The sequence below is a fragment of the Furipterus horrens genome, unplaced genomic scaffold, assembly GCF_987537825.1.
Source record: "Furipterus horrens unplaced genomic scaffold, mFurHor1.1.pri manual_scaffold_12, whole genome shotgun sequence".
In the NCBI taxonomy this organism is placed as follows: Eukaryota; Metazoa; Chordata; class Mammalia; order Chiroptera; family Furipteridae; genus Furipterus; species Furipterus horrens.
The window spans coordinates 67,944,689-67,970,693 of NW_028327182.1; the positions used below are offsets into that span (position 1 = coordinate 67,944,689).

At 37.4% G+C, this 26,005-nt stretch overlaps 1 protein-coding gene across 1 annotated transcript in view; it reads left to right on the forward strand.

Moving 5' to 3' along the window:
* The window catches only part of MYO16 (myosin XVI), a 654,868-nt gene extending 630,508 nt beyond the window's left edge, over positions 1-24,360 (forward strand). Inside the window, exon 36 of the mRNA XM_090257968.1 lies at positions 23,497-24,360. Coding sequence (XP_090114094.1) covers positions 23,497-23,724 — 228 coding nt within the window. The 3' untranslated portion in view covers positions 23,725-24,360. The remainder of the gene's footprint in view (positions 1-23,496) is intronic.
* Positions 24,361-26,005: the final 1,645 nt, after the last annotated feature.

The following is a 26,005-nucleotide window of genomic DNA, read 5'->3' on the forward strand; positions in this document are numbered from 1 at the left end:
TTTTATGCCTTTTAGTGCTTCTGTCATTTCTTGTTTCACCTCTTCCACATCTGCAAAATGTTTCCTTTTGATGACATTTTTATGCAAGGGGAAGAAGACATTGCTCAAGGAAAGATTGGATGAATAAGGAGAATGGGGCACAGGGACCATGCTGTTTTGGATCAAAAACCACTGAACACTCAGTGTAGTGTGGGCAGCTGAACTTGTAAATCACCCATAATGAAATGAGCAAATGCATTGAATGAGTCTTCAAAAAAAATTTACTGAGGCCAAATGCAGCCTCTCACAACAACGCCAGCTAGTACACTGAACAGATGGGTTCTTGGAACATTAACCTAGTGGGTGAAGCCTGTACTACAAGGGGCCCACCATCCAGAAGATAATTACTGTGTTTTTGGGTCTCCCCTTGTATTTAGTATTTCTTCTATCATTCATCTTGATTTTATTTCCTTTATATTTTTGTCATTGACTTTTTTGCATTATTTATTAATAATATTTCTAGTTTCAGTCCACAACTCCTCTGGTTTTGGTGACTTAATTTTATTAGTGCAAATCTGTGTTTATGTGAAGCTTAAATTCATCAGGAGTGCTATTTACATTGTTTTGACACTATGATTCCTATAGTGTTCTTCAGCTTTACTCTAATGTTTGATATTAATATTAATAGTTCATGGTTAGTATCCACAACCTGCTCTTCATCTTGTTGTGGCAGAGAATACAGCTTATCCATCTCCTGGTTCCAAATAAATAGTCTATATCATTTCTTTTATAGTGGCTATCTGGTGATGACCATGTTTTGATGCACAAGTTGTTGGTTTCACAGAAATTCATGAGCCAGTTTTCTGCTTCATCCCTGACCCCTAGTCCAAATTTTTTAAGGACATTTGGCTCCGCTTTATTTCCTATTTTTGCATTCTAATCACCTATAATTATCAGCATGTCTTCTTTTGCTGTATAATCAATTTTTATTGAATACTTATATAAAGCCTTCAATTTTGTCTTCTTCAGCTGCTATATAGTTGGAGCAGACTTGAATCATAGTTATGTTAATAGGTTTTCCTAGAAGTCTGATTGATATTATTCAGTCCAATCTTGTGTTGTAACCCCTAACTGCTTGTGCTACATCTTGCCTCAGTATTAAACAATTTTGTTTCTTCTGAATTTGTCATTTCAAAAGTAGAAGGCTTTATAATTGCCTGACTGGAAATGGCTCACTTCAGTCCATTTTAATTTGATATCATCAAGCAGTGCAATGTTTAGATGTTCCATTTCTTGCTTTACATTTCCAGTTCACCTTGGCTCATGCTTCTTGTGTTCCATGTTCCGATATTATGTGCGATGCAACATCATCCTTTCCTTTCATCTTTGTGCACATTAGCCACTAGACATCCCTCTGTCTGTTCTAGTTGTGTCATCAGCAACCATGCTATTCATAGTTGTTATCTGCTCTTCTCCAGTAACTGTTTGAGTGCTGTCTGACCTGGGAGTCTCACCTTTCAGCACTATCTTGTATTTTAGTTTAGACTGTCTCATCATAGGGTTTTCAAGGTAAAACAGAAAAAAAGAATAACAAAAAGAAATAAAAATATTGCTTACTGCTGACTTCTGCTGAAGTGTGTGCATCAAAATCATGCGCTTGAGTACTTGGTGCTACAATCACTGAACTACAAAATGTGAAATGTAATTGTTCTGTTAAACCTCCATTATTGACCTTTACTTTATAGTTGTCACATACACTACATCTCTATACTTTATAGTTGTCACATATGTTACCTCTACATACATTGAACATATTCTCCCGGGCAATGTTATTACTTTGCCCTCAACCATCATGCTTGTTTAGACAACTTTAACAGAGAAATATCATCTTTTTTTGTCCTGTAACTTACCATATCTTTGGCTCTTCTTCATTCCTTGAGTTTTAAGTCCCTGTTCGCTATTATTCACTTTACCCTGAAGAATCTCCTTTAGAATTTTATTTGCAGCAGGTGTAGGAAATTTTCTTTATTGTCTAATCTGAGCATGCCTTTATTCTGCTTTCATACTCCAAGTTTTGATTCCCTCCACAATGTTTTTATTTACTTTTCTGAGTCCTCAGATTGATTTTTATGTATTTTATCTAAAGTTCTAGTGATAATCAGTAGATTATAGGCTGTAGTGGGGCTTGCTTCATCTTGGCCAAACTCATGTAGTTCTCGCACATAAATTTATAATGCTATTAAGTCATATTGATTGGTCATTATCTTTATGGGTTGTGCTTTTCTTGTTCTGTCCAAGAATATATTTTTTTATTAAAAAATTTAAAAAATCTCTCTTACCATGCTGCCATAAACAAATTATATATATATATAATATATATATATGTATGTATATATATTTGCCCTGGCTGGTTTAGCTCAGTGGATGGAGCGTCGGCCTGCGAGCTAAGTGTCGCTGGTTCGATCTTCCAGTCAGGGTACATCAGAGAAGGAAAACTCTGACACCAAAAAACCTCCGCTGCCTTGCGGCATACCTCTTCAGGGGAAAGGCTAAGGGAGTAAACCCCGACAGAAAATCCGGAGCCGGAGTCCCTAAGGCGGTTTGATGTTGTAGTCAACACCGGCAACTCCGGCGGCGCACCTGAACCCAAGCTGTATTGACTCCGTCTTTCCCTTGGACCCTTCAGCTGCGAAGAGAGGGGGGGTCTGCTGCATGGGCAACAGCGGACCCTCCGTATTACCCTGCCCAGGCTCTGTAGCTTCAGCTTCACGGGAGAGGACACTCCAGCGTCATCGCAAGATGTCGATTCAACACGGGAGGAGACAGATACCGTGTCACTCCCGAGTCGGACTGCACAGCCATTCTCGGAGGTGCAGATAGACTCTTAAGAAGCTACACCATCGTCTCTCGAGACGAATGGCTGCCGACGAGGGGGATGTATATATATATATGTATGTATGTATATGTATATATATAGTCTGTCCAGAAGGTATCCAGCCATGTAATATGACAAATAGAGACATTTATTGAAGAAGATACAAGACAAAAGAAATATTATATACAGGACAATGGTACCTCAGTCCTTTTCAAAGTAGACACTTTGGGACCTCACACAGATCTCTCAGTCTCCAACAGCTGCCCAATCACTATTCTTGAATCTCATTAATGGTCTGAAATCTTTTCCCTTTCAAAGGTGATTTTAGTGTCAGGAAGAGCCAGATATGGCAGGGTGCCAAATTAGGGCTGTAGGTGGGGGCTGAGTCATCTGGGTGATTTGATGTTTCACCAAAAAACTCTGTATGAGACATAATGCATGAGTGGAAACATTGTCGTGATGAAGCTGCCAATCACCAGTTTCCCATCGCTATAGTCTTCTGAATCATTGAATAGTTTCTGTGAAGGAATGTTCAAGCTTAAAGCAAAATCTGGTGCAGATTCATTGCTCTACCTGCTCAGTCCCTTTGAATGCCATGACAACACAATGCACATGCTCACTCAACTGCACTTATTGCCCCCACTAAGTAGTACAATGAAGTCCTCATTGTTCACACATGCGCATTCCAGTCCACTCTCCTTGGCTGACAGGTTACATCAATGTCATGCAAACTGTTCTCATTATATTAACAATGGTTGGACTTTTTCTGGACATACCTTGATGCATATGTGTGTGTGTGTATAAATGTAAAAATAAATACATATATGAAAAATATATATAAAGTTTAGGTTCATTTTTTACAGTTAGGACTTTAAGCTACTTGGAATTTGTTTTTTGATAATGATGTAAATTAGCAATGTAATTTTACATTTTTCTGTACCAATGGTAATCTTCCACACCTTTTATCACATAGGACCATGCTGCTGACTTCCTCCTAATGCTGAGTACATTGCCAGAAATGAACTGTTCTCCACATTTATCACTGGCTTTCCGCATGCTTCTTTAATATAGCTTTCTTCTTGATGGCATTCCTTGAGCACACCTTCCAAGCAACAGTTAGTTACCTCTGTAAATGGGTTCCTGTAACTCTATAATACAAATTTTTTATACAACTTATTTTGTTGTATTATAATCTTGTGTGTGTATGTAGAGACCCTGAAAGACTTCTGAACATATAGAGAGCACAGTGAATACATCTTAATTATTTTTGTATTCTGAACACAAATCACTTAATAAATTGTCAGCTCTATGCAATTGTCAACCAGTAACAACCTTAGAAGAATTAAGAGAAAGCAGACTGATTAAATATAACCGACATTTATTGAATGTTGTAATTCACTCCCATGTTAAAAATGCACTAGTAGACTTGGTAAATAGGATCATAGGCAGTTGCATCATTGATTAGAGAATATTAATGTCACATTTTATATGGTAATTAGGTTCTAAAATTGGCATTTAATGTGAGAGTCACAATAAAAATGACTGACTCTGGAAGATCCTTTATATTTCCCATAAAGAATGATATACATGATATTAATGTGTACAACTCTGTGTGTATGGATATATATATATATTCATAGTATGTAAGACAAAATAATGCACATAATAATATATATATTTTGAATTCTAAGAAAGTGTATTTCATAAAATTGAATTTTCAGAGGTTCATTTTTTCAATCATTAAATCAATACTTACTGAGGATTTACTTGTGCCAGGCACAGATCTAGGTATTTGGAATACCTTAATATACAAAATAAACATCCTTGCCTTCATGGAAGTTAAATTATAGCATGGGAAATCAAGCAAAAAACAATATGTATAGTATGCTTAAATAGAATACATTCATCGCTTCTTATTTGTGATTTCAGTTACTTGTGGTTAACCACAATCCTAAAATATTAAAAGAAAAATTCCAGAAATTCAAAAGTTTTAAATTGCATGCTATTATGGATAACTTGATGAAATCTTGAGCTGTCCCACTCCATCTTGGCTGGAACATGATTCATCCCTTCGTTCAACATCTCCATGCTGTGCACTCTACCACTCTATCTGCCTGTTAGTCACTTAATACCCATCCCAGTCATCAGATCAACTGTTGTGGTATCACAGTACTTGGGTTCAAGTAATCCTTATTTTACTTAATAAAGGCTCCAAAGTGCAAGATAACTGATGCTGGCAATCCAGATATGTCAAACAGAAGCCATAAAGTGCTGTTACATATTGTCAGAAGGTCAATAGTAGTCTAACACTATGTCACAATGCCTACATTATTCACCTCACTTCATCTCATCATGTAGTCATTTTATCATTTCATACCATCACAAGAAGAAAGGTGGGTCCAGTACAATAAGATATGTTGAGAGAGAGAAGCCACATTCACATGATTTTCATTATGGTATATTGCTATAAGTGTTCTATTATTAGTATTAATTTTTAATCTCTTACTGTACCTAATTTATAAATTAACCATTATCAGAAAGTATATATGCATAGGGTTCAGTTCTGTCTGAAGGTTCAGGCATCCACTAGGGGTCTTGGAATGTATTCCCCACATATAATGGGGGTACTACTGTTAAATTGGTTTCTTAGTAAAACAGGACAAGCAGGGCTAGAAGTGACAAGAATGATATGGAGGAAGATTGAGTTGAGTTGTACTTTTAAATCAGGTTGTCAACAAAAGCCTTACTGAGCAAAAATAAAGTAAGGAATCTAGGGAAGGAGTTGATGTGAGGGAAGAGAAATTCATGTAGGATAACAGCAAAGGCCCTGAGACAGAAGCATATCTGAACTGCAAGATGGGCCAGTGTGGCTGGAGTGGAGTAATCTACTAGGTGTTTGAATGAAGAGAAGTTGACATTACCATTAATTATAAAATGTTAATTCTACAAAAGGTATATGTTTAAGTTATAAAGTATAGCAAAAGGCTAAATATAAAATATCAATTATGGCTATATTGTGTTGGCTTTCCTCAAAACCATTTACCAGTTTTGAAAACATTAGTCTGCTTAGAATATAAGTAAGGGGTAAATACTTGCCTTTTCTGTAAGTGAAAAATATGAGACAAATACCTCAATTACTGCTCAAGATAAAAGTGAATTAGAAGAGACACCTGGGAACCTTGGCCCCAGATTTCTTAACTACTTAACTATAGTGTCTTGTTCCATCATGCTGAAACATGATAAGTTAACGTTGGTGAAGGAATTTATTTTTTTACTTTAGTAGACCTCATAGACCTGATTCTTCTCTGATTTCTATGATCATGTTATTATCTGAAACTGTCATTTTGTACTTCTGACTCTGTCAGAATAGGCTCTAAAAAAATGAACTGTGACATTGCAAAGAAGTGTCATGAAGTCAATGATATTAAAAGCTTAGTATTTGAAGCCAAAATCAACTGAAATTAATTTTATACACTTGCAGGTAATTTTTATTATCTATTTTTTAGAACAAAGCCTTGACTTAAAAGATTTATTCTCAAATGTTGCCTACTTTAGCAAAATCTCTTTTCTTTCCTAATCCTTGCTGAAATCTGTTTTCCTTTCCTTATTTTGTCTAGCATTTGTACGTGCATGATTTACCATGACTGTGTCTTAAAGACACTCTAATTGACTCCATGTTTACAGTGGCAGACACTGTGACCACCAGGGTCATTTCTTTATAAATACACAGTTAGACTACATTCCCCAGCCTCCCTTGCAGTTAGGAATAGTGACTGAGATCTAGCCAATGGAATGGGAGGCATAGTGATGTGAGCCACTTTGTAGCTTGACCCATACAAACCTCCCTTTGCCTATGAATATTCTATGCCATTTCCCACCAAAAGCTGGTTACAGAATACGCCAAGATCCAAGAAGATGCAAAGTACATTCATGACAACATGGAAAATCACTCACTGATCAGAAAAAAATCATTTTGGCCTTAATGTGAGTAATATACTTATTTTTGTGTCAGCCACTGGTATTTGTGGTCTGCCTGTTATAGCATCTTGGGTGACACTATCACTTTCCTTATTTATTTGGCTTAATATTTTACATGTTGCTGCTAAGCATCATTATTTATAGTACCTAAGTAAGTTTAACCTCCATCATTAGTAATCTTTATTCCTTATGATAACAGAAATTATGTAAGTTTATATGTTCTGATTATAGAATGATCAGAATATTGCTTATTACACATTTTTACACAAAATAATGATCAATGGTCAATTAATGCAATGCTTCCTTGTGACATTTTTGCTTTCATGTACTGTTTAAACATTTATTTACTTAATTCTATGTTTTGTTCTGTTGCTCAGTTTGAGTGAATGCTTCTTGCTGGAGCAGGTCATATTGTGTGTTTATAAATCCTGTAGAACTCATCACAGCACCTTCTATTTTATAATCATTTAAAGCACACATGTTCATTGATTAACAGAAAAGGAAAACTTCTTGGAAGGCAGTGTAATTAGTACTTAAGAAGATTAGACTAAACTAAGCATATTTGAGTTTTCATCTGACTCTAATACTAGCCAAGTAAGTTTGGGCTTAAGGATAAATTAAGCATCTATGAAATGAGGCCAATAATATTTCCTTGGTTAAAAGAATCTATTAGAATACTATAACATGTGAAAATGTTTCAAGAATGTAAAGCAATATCATGAAGATGACTTTTAGAGCCAGGCCTTGGAAACTTGAGGAGATTCTATATTTAGGCACTTGAAATGAGACTGTTGTAGAGAAGATAAATAGAATCACAGAGTATGTTTGGGTACATGTGATTGGGCTGACATACAGTCTTTGTGAGACTGGATGATAATGAAGCTAAAATAATTAGTGTGGCCAGAAATATAGGACTTAATGTAACTTGCTAAGTTTTGTAAATTTGATTGTTTAGGCTAGTGCAAAATGGTGGCATTGAAGATTTTTGAATGAAAAAATTATGTGAGCAGATTTATTCTTTGGAAAGATAAAATTTAGTAGATTAATTTTCCTCAGTAATACCTCCTGGTCTTTGCAGAAAATCTCTCACAGAGTTCCAAGAAAAATTTATTTTTAAAGTATATTTTATTGATTATGTTGTTACAGTAGTTCTAATTTTTCTCCCCTTTGCCCCCCTCTGCCCAGTACCTCCCTTCCCTCCAGCAATCCCACCAGCCTTAGTTCATGTCCATGGATCGAGCATATAAGTTCTTTGGCTTCACCCTTTCCTATATTATTCTTAACTTCCCCCTGTCTATTTTATACCAACTGATTATGCTTCTTAATCCCTACACTATATCCCCATTTATCCTCCCCCCCCCCCATCTAATAACCCTCCAAATGATCCCCATACCTATAATTCTGTTCCTATGCTGGTTTGCTTAGTTGGATTTTGTTTTTATTTTTTAGATTCAGTTGTTGATACTTGTAAGTTTGTTGTCATTTTAGTGTTCATAGTTTTGATCTTTTTCTTAAATAAGTTCCTTTGGCATTTCACATAATAATGGCTTGGTGATGATGAGATCCTTTAGCTTCACCTTGTCTGGGAAGAACTTCATCTGCCCTTCCATTCCAAATGATAGCTTTGCTGGATAGAGTAATCCTGGTTGCAGGTTGCCTTTCATCACATTGAATACTGCTTGCCAGTCCCTTCCTGCTTGCAAAGTGTCCTCTGGGAAATCAGCTGATAGTCCTTTAAGCACCGCCCTGTAGGCAACTCTCTGCCTCTCTCTTGCTGCTCCCAGGACTCTCTCTTTATCTTTCACCTTTGGCATCTCAATCATGAGGTGTTCTGGTGTGATCCTCTCTGGTTCAGGACCCTCCGTGTTTTCCGGACCTGTATGTCCATCTCCTTCGCAAAATTTGGGAAGTTTTCCTCATTTTTTTTCAGTTCTTGCTTCCTCATTCTGCACTGGTTGACTGTTTTTTTCTTCCTTATGTTCCAAATTATTGATTTGAGCCCTCGTTTCCTTCCCTTCACCATTAGTTTTGTGTGGATTTTCCTTCGTTTCACTTAGCATAGCCTTCATTTCTTCCTTTATGCATTTGCCATACTCAAGCATGTCTGTCAAGCCTGTGAGCATCTTTATCACCAGTGTTTTGAATTCTTCATCTGTTAGGTTGTCTATCTCCTCATCTGTTAGGTTGGCTATCTCCTAGTCACTTAGTTCTCCCATTGGAACCTTGATCCATTCCCCCTTTGGGGCCATACTTCTCTGTTTCCTCATTCTGACTGGCGCCTGTGTTTGTTTGCCTCTGTGTCCCAGGTAGAGCTGTCGGTCCTGTTACGTTGTAAAGGGTGAAACCTTAGGGATTCGTCAGTATAGGGTCACCTGTTTCACCACGTTGTGGCACTGTATATGAGGGAGAGGTCCGAGAGGGAACAATGCCTCCTGCCCAGCACTTGCCCCTTTTCCAGGCACCTTCCCCACTGCCGCACCGGACTGGTGCCCGTCTAGCTGCTGCCCTGGCCATTGTTCCCAGAGTGGGTGGGTCAGCAGATGTTCAAGGACTCTGGGGGCCCTTTAAACAAGCAGACTCTGCTGAGAGACCAGCAGTTTCTGCCTCCACCCCAATCCCCACTGGTCTGCACAGTCAGAAGCAATGAGGCTTGATTTTCCCCGGTGCTGGGACCGTGAGCTTCGAGGTCCAGTGAGAAGCTGGGAACACTCCCCAGGTGTCCCTCCTGAATTTTTAAAACATGTGACTGCACTTTCCACCGCCCTGCCGCTGCTTATGCCACCATATCGCATCCTCTCCGCCCCAGCTCCGCCCCTCCTAACTGTCTGGATGAGCATTTCTTCTTTACATCTTTGTTTGCTGGATTTCCATGCAGTTTGATTTCCTGGAACTTCTGGTTGTTTCTAGTTTTGAGGTAGTTGTATTCCTTCTTAGTCGTGGAGGGAGACACAGCGTGTCTGTCTATACCTCTATCTTGGCTGGAATTCCCAAGAAAAATATTTTAAAAGGAATTATAATACTCTTACTTCTGTCTCTAATATAATAGATTCATGTTTTTCCATATAGTTCCTGGACTGGAACCCCATTACTATAATATCATTACTATAAACATACTCTAAATGTATGTTATCAATTTTTGCTACAATCTACTAGTCACTTATACTGCCATATTTTTTAAATGAATTGAGGTTAGAGACCAGAACTCATAAAAAATCCATATCCTAAAATTCACAAATTAATTATATCACAAGATGTGCAGTAAAATTTAAATTTCCATTTTATAACTTTCCATTAATAGAAACATGCCCATTTTTATTCATAGCTAGTAACTTAAAATCAGCTGCAAAATGCAAATAAATGTCTATTTAAATTATACTAAATATCTTCCAACATAGTATTACTTCTTATAAAAGTAAAGAACAGTGGTTAATTTTTTAAAGAAATCAAAGTGTACAGATAATGTAAAAAATTAAAATTCTGTCTTCCCTCCCTCATTGCTGATTGTCCAGATAATAGCTACTCTTGTTTCCAATAGATGTGTAACATACCTTATAAGAGATATTTCCTCTTTATTTAACCTCTAGCCAAAAAAGAAACAAAAAAGCAAGAATGAACTTAATTAGGCTGCTGGATAAATGCTTATATCTAAATTAGGAAGGCTCAGTTCTTTTTTGCCTAAACCAGAAATGATGTTTTTGCTTTCAGATCATTTTCTTGATTTTTTTTTTAGAAATATAGAAATATACAACCCTTTAATTAAAGACTTTTTTAAATCAAATTTTATTTTATGACACATTTTAGGATATATTTAGATAAACTTAGGTTTTATAAACTGATTTTCAAGTTTGATTTTTTTAATGTATTTTATTGATTATAGTGTTACATTTGTCCCAATTTCCCTTCCCTCTGCTCCCCTCCACCCGGTGGCCCCCCTCCCTCCAGTTGTCCCCCCCTTTTAGTCCATGTCCATTGTTTGTGCATATAGTTCTTCTCAACCTCTCTCTGTCTATTCCATTCCCTCTTACTATGCTTCTTAATTCCTATGCCATCTCCCTCCCTCTCCCCCTTCCCCCTCCCTGCCGACCTCCCCCTAATATGCTCCCCATACCTATAGTTCTTTTTCCACTCTTGTTGCTTATTTAGTTTGCCTTTGTTTCAATTCCCTAGCTTCTGTTGTTGGTTCTTGTGATGCAGTTTTCATTTTAGTGTTCATAGTTTTGATCCTCCTTTTTCTAAACCAGTCCCTTTAACATCTCATATAATAGTGGTTTGGATCTGATGAACTCTTTCAGTTTTATTTTGTCCTGGAAACACTTTCTCTGCCCTTCTATTCTGAATGACAGTTTCGCTGGATAGAGTATTCGTGACTGTAGGTTTCTGATCTTCATTACTTTGAATATTTCTTGCCAGTCCCTTCTTGCCTGCAGGGTCTCCCTTGAGAAGTCAGCTGATAGTCTAATTGGGACCCCTTTGTACACGATTCTTTTCTTCTCTCTTGCTGCTTTTAAGATTCTCTCTTTATCTTTAACTTTTGACACTTTGATTATAATGTGTCTTGGAGTGGTTCTCCCTGGGTCCAGTTTTTTTGGAACTCTCTGTGCTTCCTGGACCTGTAAGTCTATTTCCTTCCCCAAGTTTGGGAAGTTCTGCTTTATTATATTTTCACTTAATTTTTCAATTTCTAGTTCATCTTCTTCACCCTCTGGCAAACCAATGATTCTTATATTGGATCTCTTATAGCTGTCCCAGAGGTTTCTGATCTTCTCTTCATTTTCTTTGCTTTCTGTTTCCTCTCTCTGCACTGGTTGACTGTTTGTTCCTTCTCTATGTTCTGGTTTGTTGATTTGAACTCTGGATTTTTATTTCCTCACCATCTGTCTCGTATGTGGTTTTGTTCCTTTCAGGATGAGCGTTTTTCAATTCTTTCTCATCTTTTTCCAGATCTTCTGTTAATTCCGTAAGCCACCTGATAACAATGGCCCTGAACTGAGCCTCTGACAGGTTTCTTATTTGTTCATCTGTCATATTCTTCATCTGTTGCCTGGTGAGCTGCGCCACTGGGATTTCTATAGTTGTCTGCCTCATTTTGACAGATGCGTTTTGTTTTCTTGGGCCAGCTATAGGGGGCAGTGCCTGTGTACTCATCACAACCCAGTCGTCGTCGTCGGCAGCCGTCCGTCTCGAGAGACGATGGTGTAGCTTCTTAAGTGTCCATCTGCACCGCCGAGAATGGCTGTGCAGTCCGACTCGGGAGTGACACGGCATCTGTCTCCTCCCGTGTTGAATTGACATCTTGCGATGACGCTGGAGTGTCCTCTCCAGTGGAGCTGAAGCTACAGAGCCTGGGCAGGGTGATATGGAGGGTCTGCTGTTGCCCATGCAGCAGACCCCTCACAACCCAGTGACCGGTGGCGATCTGCAACCTTTTTCGCTGCACTGTGGGCCTTTGTGGTCACTCCTTTTTCGCTGCACTGTGGGCCTTTGTGGTCACTACCCAGCGGCCGGGGGCGATCCGCAACCTATTTCGCAGTGCTGTGGTGCTTTGTGTGGGGGCGGGGGTCCAAGATGGATTCCTGCAGTTATTCCTTTAGGAGACTGGGATCCGTCCTCCCGCCCTCTGGGTCTCACTGTTGGAGGTGATGTAGTGGCTGCTTTTCCGAGCATTGGGGTCGCAAGCTGCTGGATTTCGACTGCAGCCGGGATTGCTCTCCCTGCCGCTGTCCCTGGTGCTACCGCAAACAGCACTGCCCACTTTCGCTCTTACCTGCCCAAAGAGCACCGCTGGTCTATAACTTTGTACGTTGGGCTTCCGTGTAGCTTTATTTTCTGGAATTTCTAGTTATCTTTTGTTTTGAAGTAGTTGTATTCCTCTCTAGTTGTAGAGGGAAACTGAGCGTGTCCATCTAAGCCTCCATCTTGGTCAGAAGTCTCTCTCAAGTTTGATTTTTTGACGTTCTTCTGCCAATGCCTTGTTAGCATGGAGTGGAAATGGGATTTGCATTTGAAACACTGATTCTCACTATTCAGTCAAGATACTTCCTTCTTTTAATTTTGATAAATGTCAGTAAATGCCTCTTTTCACCTTTGGGTGAATAGTCAATAGAAAAATCAATTCTGTGACAAATGAACAGCAACATGATTTTACATATGAATTATTTAACAAAAGCTATTTTTATCTTAGAAAGGAAAGACTTAAAGTAAAAATCAGCAGCAAATTATTAACTTTCATTTATTAATATTATTCATAGAAATGCATATCCAAAGAAAGTGAAGAAAATTTATCCTATTTTTAATTAATTCATTTCATAAAATTTATTAATGACAATAGAACTCCATTAATAAATAGATATATAAGTAATAAACCTCATTAAGCCTTTCTATCATACTGTATTTTCCTCTAGGTTGTGAAAGATTTAGTGGTTTTAACCTTTTGAAGTAAGTGAACTAATTATGAACATCGCACTTTATTTATAAAACCTACATGAACTCAATCTTTACATCCCTTTATCAAACTATTCATACCTAGTTGATATCTCCTGAACATTAAAAAATATAAATACTCTACAAATCTAGGTGAAAAAATGGAAACTAATTTTGCATCTTGAATTGCTAAATATCAAATCAGCAAGATTTTCTCAATAACATAATAAAAGCATTGTTTTAACCCTCATACTGAGTTGTTGAGGGTCACCAGTGTCTTTTAAGTATCACAATTTCCAAGGATTACTGTTTCAATGAAGGAATACCTTTGTTGTATCAGGGTGACCATAGCCAGGATCCTTGCCTCCGCACGCGTGTATTTTCATTTGCCTAGGTAACCCTTACCTAAGAGATTTCTTTCTGCATAAGCATTACACAGCTCAGACTGGCTAGGTGCCACCTTTGTTAACTTCATGTATATATATACAGGCCCCTGCTGTTCAAGGGGCACAGATGATATTGCATCCCCAAGTCCTTGCCCGCTACTGCAGGACAAGACTAAAGGGAGATGATCCTTTGGCTCCCATAACTCCCCTGCTCTTTCTAGCCACCACGAGAATTGTAAAGCAAATCCTGTTGTTCCATCCCGACCCACAGGAGTGAGATTAAACTGGTATGCTTCCCCCTCCAATGCTGCACTGTAATTTTTCAGTCTCTGAGAATCCAAAGTAAACTTAGCTGGAGTTGAACTCCTGTGTTGATAAAAAAATCTTGATAAAAACCTACTGAATGTCAAAGATTTTGTTCAAGGATGAGTATCCTAGTCCATAGGGAAATGAGTTTGGACTGGGACTATTTCTGTATCTGCTCTGCTCACATGTGCTGGGAGCTTGAAATGGGGTTTTGAAGAATACCTATTTATCAAAGGTAGATGGCCTAGCTCCCTTCTGTATTCTTTCCTTAAACCTTATGGCCCAGTGATTCCACTTCTGGAAATTTATCCAAAGAAACCCAAATGTCAAATTTAAAAATAAAAATCACAGAATAATTTACAATTTATTATTATATTCTCTATCAAAATTTTTGTTTTCAAAAACTTTTATGCTGACTGCTTGTGCCCTCTTCTAGAATCCTAGGTTTTGTACCTATTATAAAATGGTAACATTTTTTCTCCAGTGCTATCCAAATATAAGATATCTTAGTGTGTTCAGGTTGCTGTAACCCGGTGGCTATTAGACCAGAGAAATTTATTTCTCACAGTTCTGGAGGCTTGAAGTCTGAGTCAGGATGCCAGCATGTGGCTGTTTTTCAGGTAGCAGACTTGTCACTCTGTCCTCATATGTCAGAAGAAGCATCTGACATATGCTTCCATTTCCTAAGTAATACTGATCCTACTCATAGGGGCTGCACCCTCATTACTTAATCACCTTCCAGAGGCCCCAGTTCCAAATACCATCACATCAGGCTTTAGGATTCCAACATTCAGACCATAGCATAAGATAAGCTTATTTTATTACTCAAGGCGTTGCATTCTTTGACCACCCTGAAGTCCGTGGTAACTGTTCTATTCCCTTCAGTTACTCCACTCACTAGCCATTCAAACCTATCTAGGCATGTCTGATTCCAGAGTAACTGATGTGTCTGAAATGACCCATAGACTATATTTCAAAGCAGCAGAGCATTTTTAAATAAGTTTCTAAGGCTTTAAAGTACTTGAAAGGGACTGATTTGAATCTGTGAGATGTAAAGTTTATCTCTAGTATTATATCTGTCCAGGGTCAGTCTGGCATTACTTCAAAGCACTCTTCCTTCCTCTTTCTTGGCCTTGATGGAAGTGAGGTGCCCATTGCCCCTTAGTTGCAAAAAAAGTGAAACCACAAGTCTAACATACAAGCATACCTCAGAGATATTGCGGGTTCATTTTCAGACCATCACAACAAAGCAAATAATGCAATAAAGCAAAGAGGGCAATAGAGCAAGTCACACAAATGATTTGGTTTCTCAGTGCATATAAAAGTTATGTTTATACTATACTATAGTTTAATCTATTAAGAGTGCAATAACATGACATCTAAAAAACAGTGTACATACCTTAATTAACAAATACTTTATTGTTGAAAAATACTAACCATAATCTGATCCTATAGAAAAAATGGTGCCTATAGACCTGCTTGATGTAGGGTTGCCACGAAGGTTCAATTTGTAAAAAATACAATATCTGTGGTGGGCAATAAAATGAGATATGCTTGTATTGTGGTAACACCCATTCCTTCTCTCAAACATGCATTTTGGAATTCATACATTAACTTCATTTAAACCTACCATATAAAGTGAACTGGGTTCATTGTGCCAGGTAAAGATTAATTTACTCATTTTGAACTCTAAAGGGCACACATAGTCCTGTCAAGCAGTAACTAATTCTACCCACAGGGAATCCTACACACATTGATCAGCTTTAACTCATCTTGATAATATATATGACCCTTTTTAAATGAAAAATAAATTCTCATTGACTCTTAACATTTCTTAAATTATTATAATGTTAAATTGTTACATAAAATCTCTTTATTTCTCTGGCTCTCATAACAGCTGTAACACCAAAGCAAATTTACAAGTTCAAGTACAACAAAAACCTACAAAAGCAAAAAACTTAAATTTTTCAATATTTTATATTAGGTATGATTTTGTTTAGCTGACAAATTATTGTAGAAAATATGAATATGCTACTTACTCAGATTTCATGAACTTCGGTACATTTCTACAATCCTGTGCCATTGTTTTTACCAAAGTCTCTGTCACTTTAAAAAAAAATTAATTTTAGAGAGAAGGGAAAGGAAGGAGAAGGAGAATGAGAGAAACATCATTGTGAGAGAGAAACATCAATTGGTTGCCTCCTTCCTGTGCCCTAACCAGGGACCAAGTTGCAACCCAATCATGTGCCCTGACTGGGAACCAAACCCACAACCTTTTGGTTTATGGGATGATACTCCAACCAGCTGAGCCACACCAGTCATGGCTTTGTCATTTTTTTTTTTCTATTTGAACTGCTGGGCAACCTACACTGTCAGATCACTTAGCTTTTTCTTGGAGGAGAGAGAATACCTACTTGCATATTAAACACATCTACTTTTTTCTTATTAACCTGCAAGAATATAAATAATATTACTTGTGTCAATCTGTTTTTAAATAAAATGAAAAGTTATAAAATAAAATCTCACTGAGTGCTAGCTTAAAAAGTAGGTGTTAAAATGAGCCAAAGCATAATTACAATACTTTTAAAAATATATTATAAAAATAAAAATGCAAAACATTTTAGATTGTCCCAAGAATTTAAGGACCCCTGAAAATACATATATGAATCCTAATTTCAGAAACATTTAACAGTTGTTTCAGCTGCTCACTAAAATCTGTGTATAATCTTTTTATCTTATTCCTAAAATTCAGAAAACCTCTAGACCTTTTTATCATTTTCTCCCTGTATAACTTTCTTTAATTTAAAATCATGTATAAATCATAGTTATACTATAAATCCAGTGTGTTGCTTAGTATTTTGAGAGCTTCATGTTAATCAGAAAGGAAGAGATTATGTTATATTTATGTAGGACCATATTACAATAGGTCATTACATTTAACATTATCCAATTGAGTCATCTGGATAATTATAATTCAGAATGTTTAGTGATTCTCTCAAATCAAACAGCTAATAATGACAAAGTCATAATAGTCCACATTTATAGAGCACTCACTTTTAAGTAGCTTACATGTGTTACTCATGTAATCCTTACCCATCCTTTTAATGTGGATTATTACTGTGATCCTAATTTACAGATGTGGAAGCTGGTGAGATTTGTTCAAAGTTACACAATGATTCAATGGCAAGTATAGCATTCCATTCCAGGCACTCTGACTCAGGAGTCCATAAATATTGTTTCTGCTTAACCAGCCTCAATGTCTTCATAGGTTTATGATTCCTTATTAAGAAATGAAGTTCAATGTCTATGTTAAGTCCTGTGAAAACATCTCTTCCTGTCCTTTTCCATCTGATTGACTGTCTCATTTTTCAAAATTTAGATAAAAATTTACCACCTCTTTGAAGTCTCTACAGACCCTCCTCCATAGAGTTTCCTTTCCCAGATAAATGATAAAAAGGGGCGGGAAAGTTTTAAGAAAACTCCCCTTTTTGACTCACTCCATCTCTATGCCTTGGGCAACACATTAAGACACCTGTGTGAGTGGCATGTATAAAAGTTCCTTTAAAAACAGGCATCTGAAACGCAAAGGTTCAGATGTATAGGACACATTTTACTTTCCCATTTTAACACTTGCCTTCTGGTTCTGAAATATGATCTTGTGTACAAATACTATTATTTAAAACATGCCAGAAAAGAAAATAAGTAAGTGACTAGCTATCTGAAATGGTGACATGGGGTGGAAATGTATCTTTTAAAGCAGTGGAAAACAAGATTTAAATTAAAATACATCACACACCAATATGGCATTCTTGTCCTACAAACAAATTCACATAAACGAGACCTGATGGGAAACCAGCTGACTCCAGGCCCACATTGCCAGCAGCATCCCTAACCCCCGAAGTCATTTCTTCTCTTTCTGAAAAGAAATGCTTCCCTTTCGATATCAAAACTAAACTTCTTCTTAAAAAATCATTATTGCCTTTTTAATGATAATATTTTTGTGAAATATCAAATAATGATAAGGGAAGCTATGAGGTTTTTTGTTATTAGCAATAGGTTATGAAATTTAAAGAATGGAGAAACACTGATTTAGATTTTTTTTACAGTGCTGAATAATATTATAATTACTTTTTGTTTATATATTGCTTGATCACCATTTAAATAATATTCATAATTGCATTTGTTTGATATTCTAAAATATTAAAACTTTTGACTGTGACAACTATGATTCTTATGTCTCACAATCTAATAAATTTAATAAATCTAACTAAAGCAGACTAAATGTTAGAGCACATTTTCTGATCTTCTGTTTATTGTCTCACAGATCATAATTTTAAAATGCCATCTGAACTTCACTGGGTTGAATGTAGTGACCTATCATATATCCTTACACAAAATTTTAGCCTTAATTTAAGACATAACCTGTGAAGATTCTGTTTTAGTTTTTCAAATGAAGATCAATAATGTTAATATTTTAGCATCTCATTTATGCCATTCTGGCAACTATCTTTATATACCTATTAAATTTTACTCAATACCTATTAATCTCCATAATAGAAAATAAAGTTTCATGGGATCTCTCAATGAAAGTGTTTATTCTGAGCATTAGTTGATTATTGCAAACATCAGTCAAATTTTTGCTTATCAAGGAAGCATAGAGAGCTATTTGTCGTTGACTCAAAGAAGGCATTCTTCTGTACTCACTACATTATTCAAGACATCAATACTCTCATTAAGAAAATGCTTTCTAATGGTTTGTATGTATAAGTTTCATCTATTATAATGTACTTGGGAATTCAGATTTTTTTAAATAAACATTGAGAAGTTTTGAAAGGGTAGAGAGCTTTTTTTTTTTTTTTTTCCCCAGTGAAGCAATGACTTAGGGGATTTGGGACATTGTATGTTAGAATCTCTCCGCACAAGCCTCATTCAGATCAGCAGCCACTGACTGTCACTCTCACGGATTTGTGCAGTTTCTGTGGAGTGACTCAATCTGTAAATCTGTCCCTATTATGGAGAAATTAGCAGAGAGTCACACATCGTGTATGTTTTGGGCCATTATGCAGAGACTGAAAGAGTTTAGAATTGAGAAGAAACATAAAGTGGGTGTATTTTGTGATGGTATAAGGACAGTTTATGTTCACAGCAGCATGAAGATAAATCCAGCACATGCCATGGGGCTATGAAAGAGCAAGGCCAAGGCCAATTGCTGGGTGGAGATTGGGGTTCTGTCTGTCTAGTTTTTATGCTTCACTGTTTTGTTAGGAGTTGATTCCACTTTTATATTCTTTATGTACCTCCCTTGCTTTCTTTTAGATTAATTGAATATTTATTCCACATTTCCCTTACATTAACTTGTTATACATCCACTGTTCTTGTTGTACTTTCACTAGAGAATAAAACATGTATCTTACTTATTTCATAACAGATTTTACTACTTTTACCATTTTAGTAATACTGCCAGAACATCAGAACCTCTAAACTCCATGTAACCCCTCCTAGCTCTTGTTGTTTTTGGTGGCATCCATTCTTGTTTTACATATCATTTTAAATCTATAATGCATTACAAGCATATAACTTATATTTACTCATGCATTTAACTCCACTATTCTTGTCTCTTAAATTTCCATTTTTCCATCTAGTATAATTTTCTTTCACATTAAAAAAAAAAAAGAACACATGCATATACACAAGACTTTTGATGGTAAATTACTTCATTTTTGTTTATTCAGAAACGTTTTTATTTCCCTTTCATTTTTGAGGGATATTTCTTGAACACAGAATTCTAGGTTGAATTACTTTCTTTCAGTACTTTAACCTGTGATTTGTTGTTTTCTGGCTTCCACTGTTGCTATTTAGAAGTCAGCTTTCACTCTCATTGTCATTTCTTTGAAGGTAATGAGTCTTTTCCTCTGGATTTTTAAAGTACGGTACTTCTTTTTGTCTTTGGTTTTGGCATTTTTAACATGACATGCCTTCTGTTTTCTTATTGTTGGTGATGGTGTATGTTTATTTTTTACATGATTTGCTGAGCTAATTAAATGGGTATATTGATGCTAATCATGAGTCTTGCAAACATCTGTTTGATGATTGCTTTGCCACATTCTTTGTATCTCTTCTATTTCAGATACTCCTTTTATGTTCATGTCCATTCTGCTATTTCTTACATTTGTCTATCTTTTTCTCTGTCCTTTTAAATACTTAATCATAGATATTTTAGCCTTTACCTGCTTACTATATATCAGGATCATCTGGGAATCTGATTTATCTTTTGGATTTTGAGAAATTTCTTTGTCTCTTCACATGTATAGTAATTTCTCATTGCATGGTAAGCATTGTGTATAAACAAACTACAGATGCTACAGATGATGTTTTCTACATAAAAGGTTATCACCATCCTTTGTTAAGAAGCAAAGGCAAGAGGTAATCACATTAATCCAGTCACAAATCAAGCTGCATTGGAGAACCAGTCTACCTCCAGTTCTCCTCTAATCCTTGGGCTACACCTTCCCATGCTTTGATTGAGAACCTATCAGATCCCTTAGCTCTAAAAAATTATAGGAGCTCCAGCTCTGCATTTGAGATCTCCACACTCCAGCCATGTGCCCCAATCAGCTTTAAAGCCTGCAAATCTTTAAGATGAGACTAGTCAGGTGCTTGAAGATATCATCTCCCCTGTGAAAATATTCCTTCTGAAAGCAACTCTGTCATTGTAGGAAACTTCACTCTACTTTTTATAACTTTTTGGCCTAAGGTACCACTTACTCATACAGTTGAGGAACTTAACAACTGTCTCTTGGGAAAAATGGCCATGTATGTGAGGATCTTCAAGTTTCCAATTTGTTTACCTAGTCCCATGCACCTGCAAAATATTGTATAGTTTTTTTTTTCTTCCAGAATGGGCTCTCCAGACCTACAGAACTACAAAATTAGCAAGTGCCCTCTTCCCCCCGAAAAAAAGCAGCTGGTAATTATTTATTTGTACAGAAAGATTCTCTCCATCCAGAATTTTGGTTTCTATAGTTTGCAGTTTTGCCAGAACTTTGTGATGTTTTAAAAATATGATTTTTGTAATCTATTCCTTTTTTTATTATACAATGGGGGAGCAGTAAACTGCCATGACCTACACTATCTTACACAGGAGTAGAAGTGTTTTGTTTTTGTTTTGTTTTTACTAAATAGATCAATATGAAGTTCTGTTACTTAAGGAAGATGATATATCAAGGAAGTTTTTGAAAAATTATTAGCTGAAATGATAAAGGTACCCTTTTATCAATTAAATATTCTCTCATAAAAAAAATCTAGTGACAGTATTTTTCAGAAATTGCTGTTATATGTCAAATGTGTGCCAAGAAACATACATACAAATGTTTAATATTCATAGAGTATGTGAAACTGAAGCTAAATGTAATCAATGCATAATATACTAGTGGAGAAAGTAGAGGACCTAAAATACATTAATGGAAGAAACATTCAGATTTCATTCAAATTCCATTTAGAAAAAGAAGAGAAAGGGAAGGTGGTACAGAGACCCTGACTTTTAGCATCCTGGACAACAATTGCTAAGTAAATGATAAGAACTATAGAGTAATAGCTGAGAAGGCCAACTCTGGAGCCAGCCCACCTTGTTCCACCATTTTCTTTGTGACTTTGGAAAAATTATTTAACCTCTCTATGCCTCAATTTCCTCATCACAAAATGCTAGCAATGCTTTATAGATTTCTTAGAAGGACTGCCTGAGTTAACATTTGTAAGATACTTAGAAAAGTACCTGGTACCTACTCAGCACTCTAAAGTGTTTATTGAATAAATAATTTTTTATGCATACCCTCCAACCCACTTTCTTGGCTCACTTTCCTGACAGTAGAGGTAACATGGCTTTCACAAGAGTCTTCCCAACAGGAGAATGTCTCATTTCCAGGTCATTCTAGTGCAGTCCTGGGCACTAGAGAAAACTACCCTTTAAGTGGGACATGCTGCTTTAGCAGCTCACTTTCTGTTGATGCCTTGAGGTTGCTTCAGGAATTGAGCAATCACAGTCCTGTTTTTCACACTTAGGTTTTGTTTTGTTTTTTTTCCTGGTTGTTTGTAAATTCAATTTGGGAAAATTCCTTTTGCTAAAAAACCAGCTCCAGAAATCCACTTACGCATGGATTTGACCTCCCAGTTTCTGTGTCTTAACACCATGTCTCAATGTTCTCTCCATCAGCTTGATTCTAGACTTCAGCTTCTTCTTGGGGCAGATAATAGGCTCGGGTGTCCAGGTGAAGGTGTTGGTTTTAGAATTGTCCTGAACACCGATTACCTGTGCTTCCTTCAAGTACCTCTTGTCACATAAGTGGAAACCTCTTCTGTCCTGTTCTGTTTTATTCTCTTTTGTCTTGATGAAGAGGATGGAAGCAGCACTGGCACAAAGTAGCAGGTGCTTTGGAGGTGGAGTGAGCCATCTCATTTCCTCTGAATTCCCCCAATATTCCCATAATCTTTACTGACCATATCTAGAATCTTGTTTTGTTTTTTTAAAAAACCAGCATACTCACTTTAGAATTGACAGAAAAATTGGTTTCTGCAACATCCAGCTGTTACAGATTACTAGCTGCAGGCAGAAGGGGGAGCCCAGGGCAATTAATGTAGCTTGGTTGTCCTCAAGTGCCCCAGCTGCCATTAGGGGGTAAGTGCAGTCTCCAGGGCATCTTTCTTCAGGTGCCCTAAGGAAACAAGAGGGAGTAGCTGCTACAATGGCATGTTTTGATGCTCTCCTGCAAAGACCCCTAAAATTCCCATCTCTGCAGTCTCAAGGTCTGAGAGAGCACACAGCTGCCAGTTTAGATCACAGCCTTGATTCACTGCCACAAAGTAGTGTGCATGCGCTGACACACCAGTGGGCTTGAAGGTGTTTTCAAGCAAAACTACCGGCCTCCCCTGAGCTCATTTGACATTTTAGTGGCTGTCTCTTGCCATACCTAAATCCTGGAATCAGTTTCTGTATTAGTTTAGTCTTCTTTTAACACTGACTATATGTGGGCACTCTTGAATAGGGGGTTCATCCTTGGGTCAGTGCATAGTGGTTAGAATGGTGTCACATTATCTTACAAAATGAAGATGAGTAACTGTGCATAGATGGAGCAGATCCTAGAATGGGGAGAACCTTGAGAAGTCCAAAAACATCAGACAGAATTACAATTGTAATAAGTTAAATGAAGAGAAAATACAAGGTGTTACAAGAATGTAGATAATAATAGAGGGCAAAGGGCGAATAGACATTTAAGTCTTTCTTGTATCACCTGGAGGTATATCACATGTTAACCAGTCTACCTATCCTAAATGTTCCACTGCTTTGTTTCTTGTTCTGCTCATCTTAATTCAGCAGCCCACAGCCGACCCACTTGAATGCCAGTTGCTGAATGCCTGGAGGTTTTACAGGGAACCAATGATGTGTCTTTTGACCCCAGTCCAGCCCCTTGGCATCCCGGTGTTGCTATTATGTGTGTTACTCATTCACAATACATATTTCACGTTACTCTTTTTTCTCCCCTCTTCCCCCTACCGCAGGTAATCCATCAGCTGAGGCTCTCAGAAAATGAAAGCATGGCCCTGCAGGAACTCCTAGACTGGAGGCGAAAACTCTGCGAGCAAAGAGAAGACTGGCAGCAAATCCTGCAGCACTCAGAGCCCAGAGCGCCTCCCCCACCTCCTTGCAAAAAGCCCACTATCCTGAAGAAGCCTGAAGAGGCCTCCTGCAGCAGGCTGCCTTCTGAGTTCTGGGATACTACCATATGATGTGGTCTGAACTATAGACTCACAGGATAAAACTGCCTAGTAATTCCAGGCTGCATCAACAGAAGGCTGCCTCTGATACTCTCTGGGTGCTCTCTCCATACATTTACACAGAAAAGCACAACACAGAGACTTTAAGTACCCGAGATTTCCTAGATGTGTGTGTGACTGTGTGTGTGTGTGTGTGTGTTTTCGTATCCGTTCTGTGAAGATACACTCCAGTTTTCAGGCTTCATGGTTATAGGGCCATGCTACCTCTGTGTAGCAAGAAAAAGGCCATAAAATGTGTGGATGAGGTGAGAGAAGGAAGAGTGGTAGAGGAGAGGAGGGATCCATGCACACTATACATCTGTTTTTATATGGTCTGACCACATGTTTCCTGAACGCCAATTGTTTTACTATAATGCACTCTGCAAATATGTGTTTTATTTCTTTGTAGGTGTTTGTGTTTTACTGGAATTACAAACCTGAAAATTATTTACATGTTTCTTATTGTATTTTATAACTTTATGCAATTGGTGGTGCTCCCTTTCCTCAAAATACATTTTTTTTAAATTGTTTCTAAAATTTTTTTCTTTTACCTACCATTTTTTAACCTAAAGTACCTAAGAATCTTGAGACTATGTTGTTGTTTTAGCTTCAATATATATATATGTACACACACACACACACACACACACACACATTTATGGAACAAATCCCATGTTCTGTATTTTATTCATTGATTAGAAGGCAGTTCTTTCCTGTGCCCCGTGTTTCTGGATATGTGGGTTGTGAGCTTTTTAGTTAAATCTCATCTCCTTGCTTCAGCATAGGTTACAGGAAACTTTGCATCACTCAGCACATATGGCTTCAAATTCATAGTTGTTGGGATGAAAGGTCATATTCGTTTAAAGGTGTACACCATACAAATAAGCACGCTGAAACTTACTGGTTTGAGCAGTAATGCTGCATCACAAGACAATTGTCCTCTCTGAGCTCAGCTGCATGGCTCACCTGCTGTATATCCTCAACCCTCCTGTAATGCTACCGCCTTGTTTGTTGGTGTGCTTCTGTGATCTGTTGGAAAGTTCTGAGTGGCGCCATCAGATCGTTGTGTCTTGCTACTCAGAACTTTTTATTCATACCAGCCTTTAAAAAGTGACTGTGCCAATAAAAGGGTACCACTATGTTCTGTGGTTTTATTTATTTGATGTTGTTGTCTTTCACAAATGCTTCTGCTTCCTGGTTGGAGTTACAGGGGCATTTAAGCAATCTCATTTATCCAAACTCCTTTCATATTCATTTTTGACAATATTTTTGCAAGCTTGAGGCTCTTGTGGTTTGTTTTAAAATAAAGCTTTTTGATTATTTATATGTAATTATTATGTAGATATATGCCTGTTTTAGGAATAATATGTTCATTATTTAGGTGTAATAATAGACAAACAGATCAGGAGACAACGATTTGTTAAGACTCACAAATCTCATACCGTGCCAAAGGGAGGCTATGTGAAGAAGTACCTGGATCGGTCAGAAGGCTGAGGGAGTGAGGGAACTAGTGGGTTGAAGCTTTTTTTGTGGTTTCATGGGGAGGAATGGATGAGGCAGGTTATGCAGACATGGAACAGATAAGTTTGAATAACTTCAGCAGCCCCTGGGGTGCAGAAGCTGAACCTGGTTATCTGGTACCTGGCCCTGAGCTGGAGCATGGCATGGAGGGGGGGGGGACCAATAAAAGTTGTGATTGGGGTGCAGGCTCTGGATTTGTTGGAGTTGTTTACTCTCTCTAGGACTTGGCTAGCCCTGGGAGGGGCAGTTCCTCCAGGATCAACAAGGCTCAGATGTCAAAGCATCAGAATACAGAATTAGTCAAAGAACATGTATGAAAGACCCATGGACATGGACAATGGTATGGGGATTGTCTATGGAAGTGAAGGGCAGTCTGGGCAGAAGGGGACAACAGGGAAAAATAAACAATAAAACATAGCATAAACAATAAAACATTTAAAAAAATTTTTTTTAAACAATACAGAAAATAAAAGACATAGTTAATACAAGGTTAACTGGCAAATTACCATACCATCCAACAATCACAGAGAGGTGTTCTGCCCAACTTCCAGCCCACAACTAAGCTCCACACTGTGCATCTTCCTCTTCTATCTTCCTGACATCTGACTTCCTAACCTCAGCCATTAAGCAACAGAAGAAGTCAATGTTCCTTAATATACTCAGCTTCCTCAGCCATGCCTTGTACATTGTAAGTACTTAATAACCTTGGTTGAATTAAAAGTTTGAACTGGAT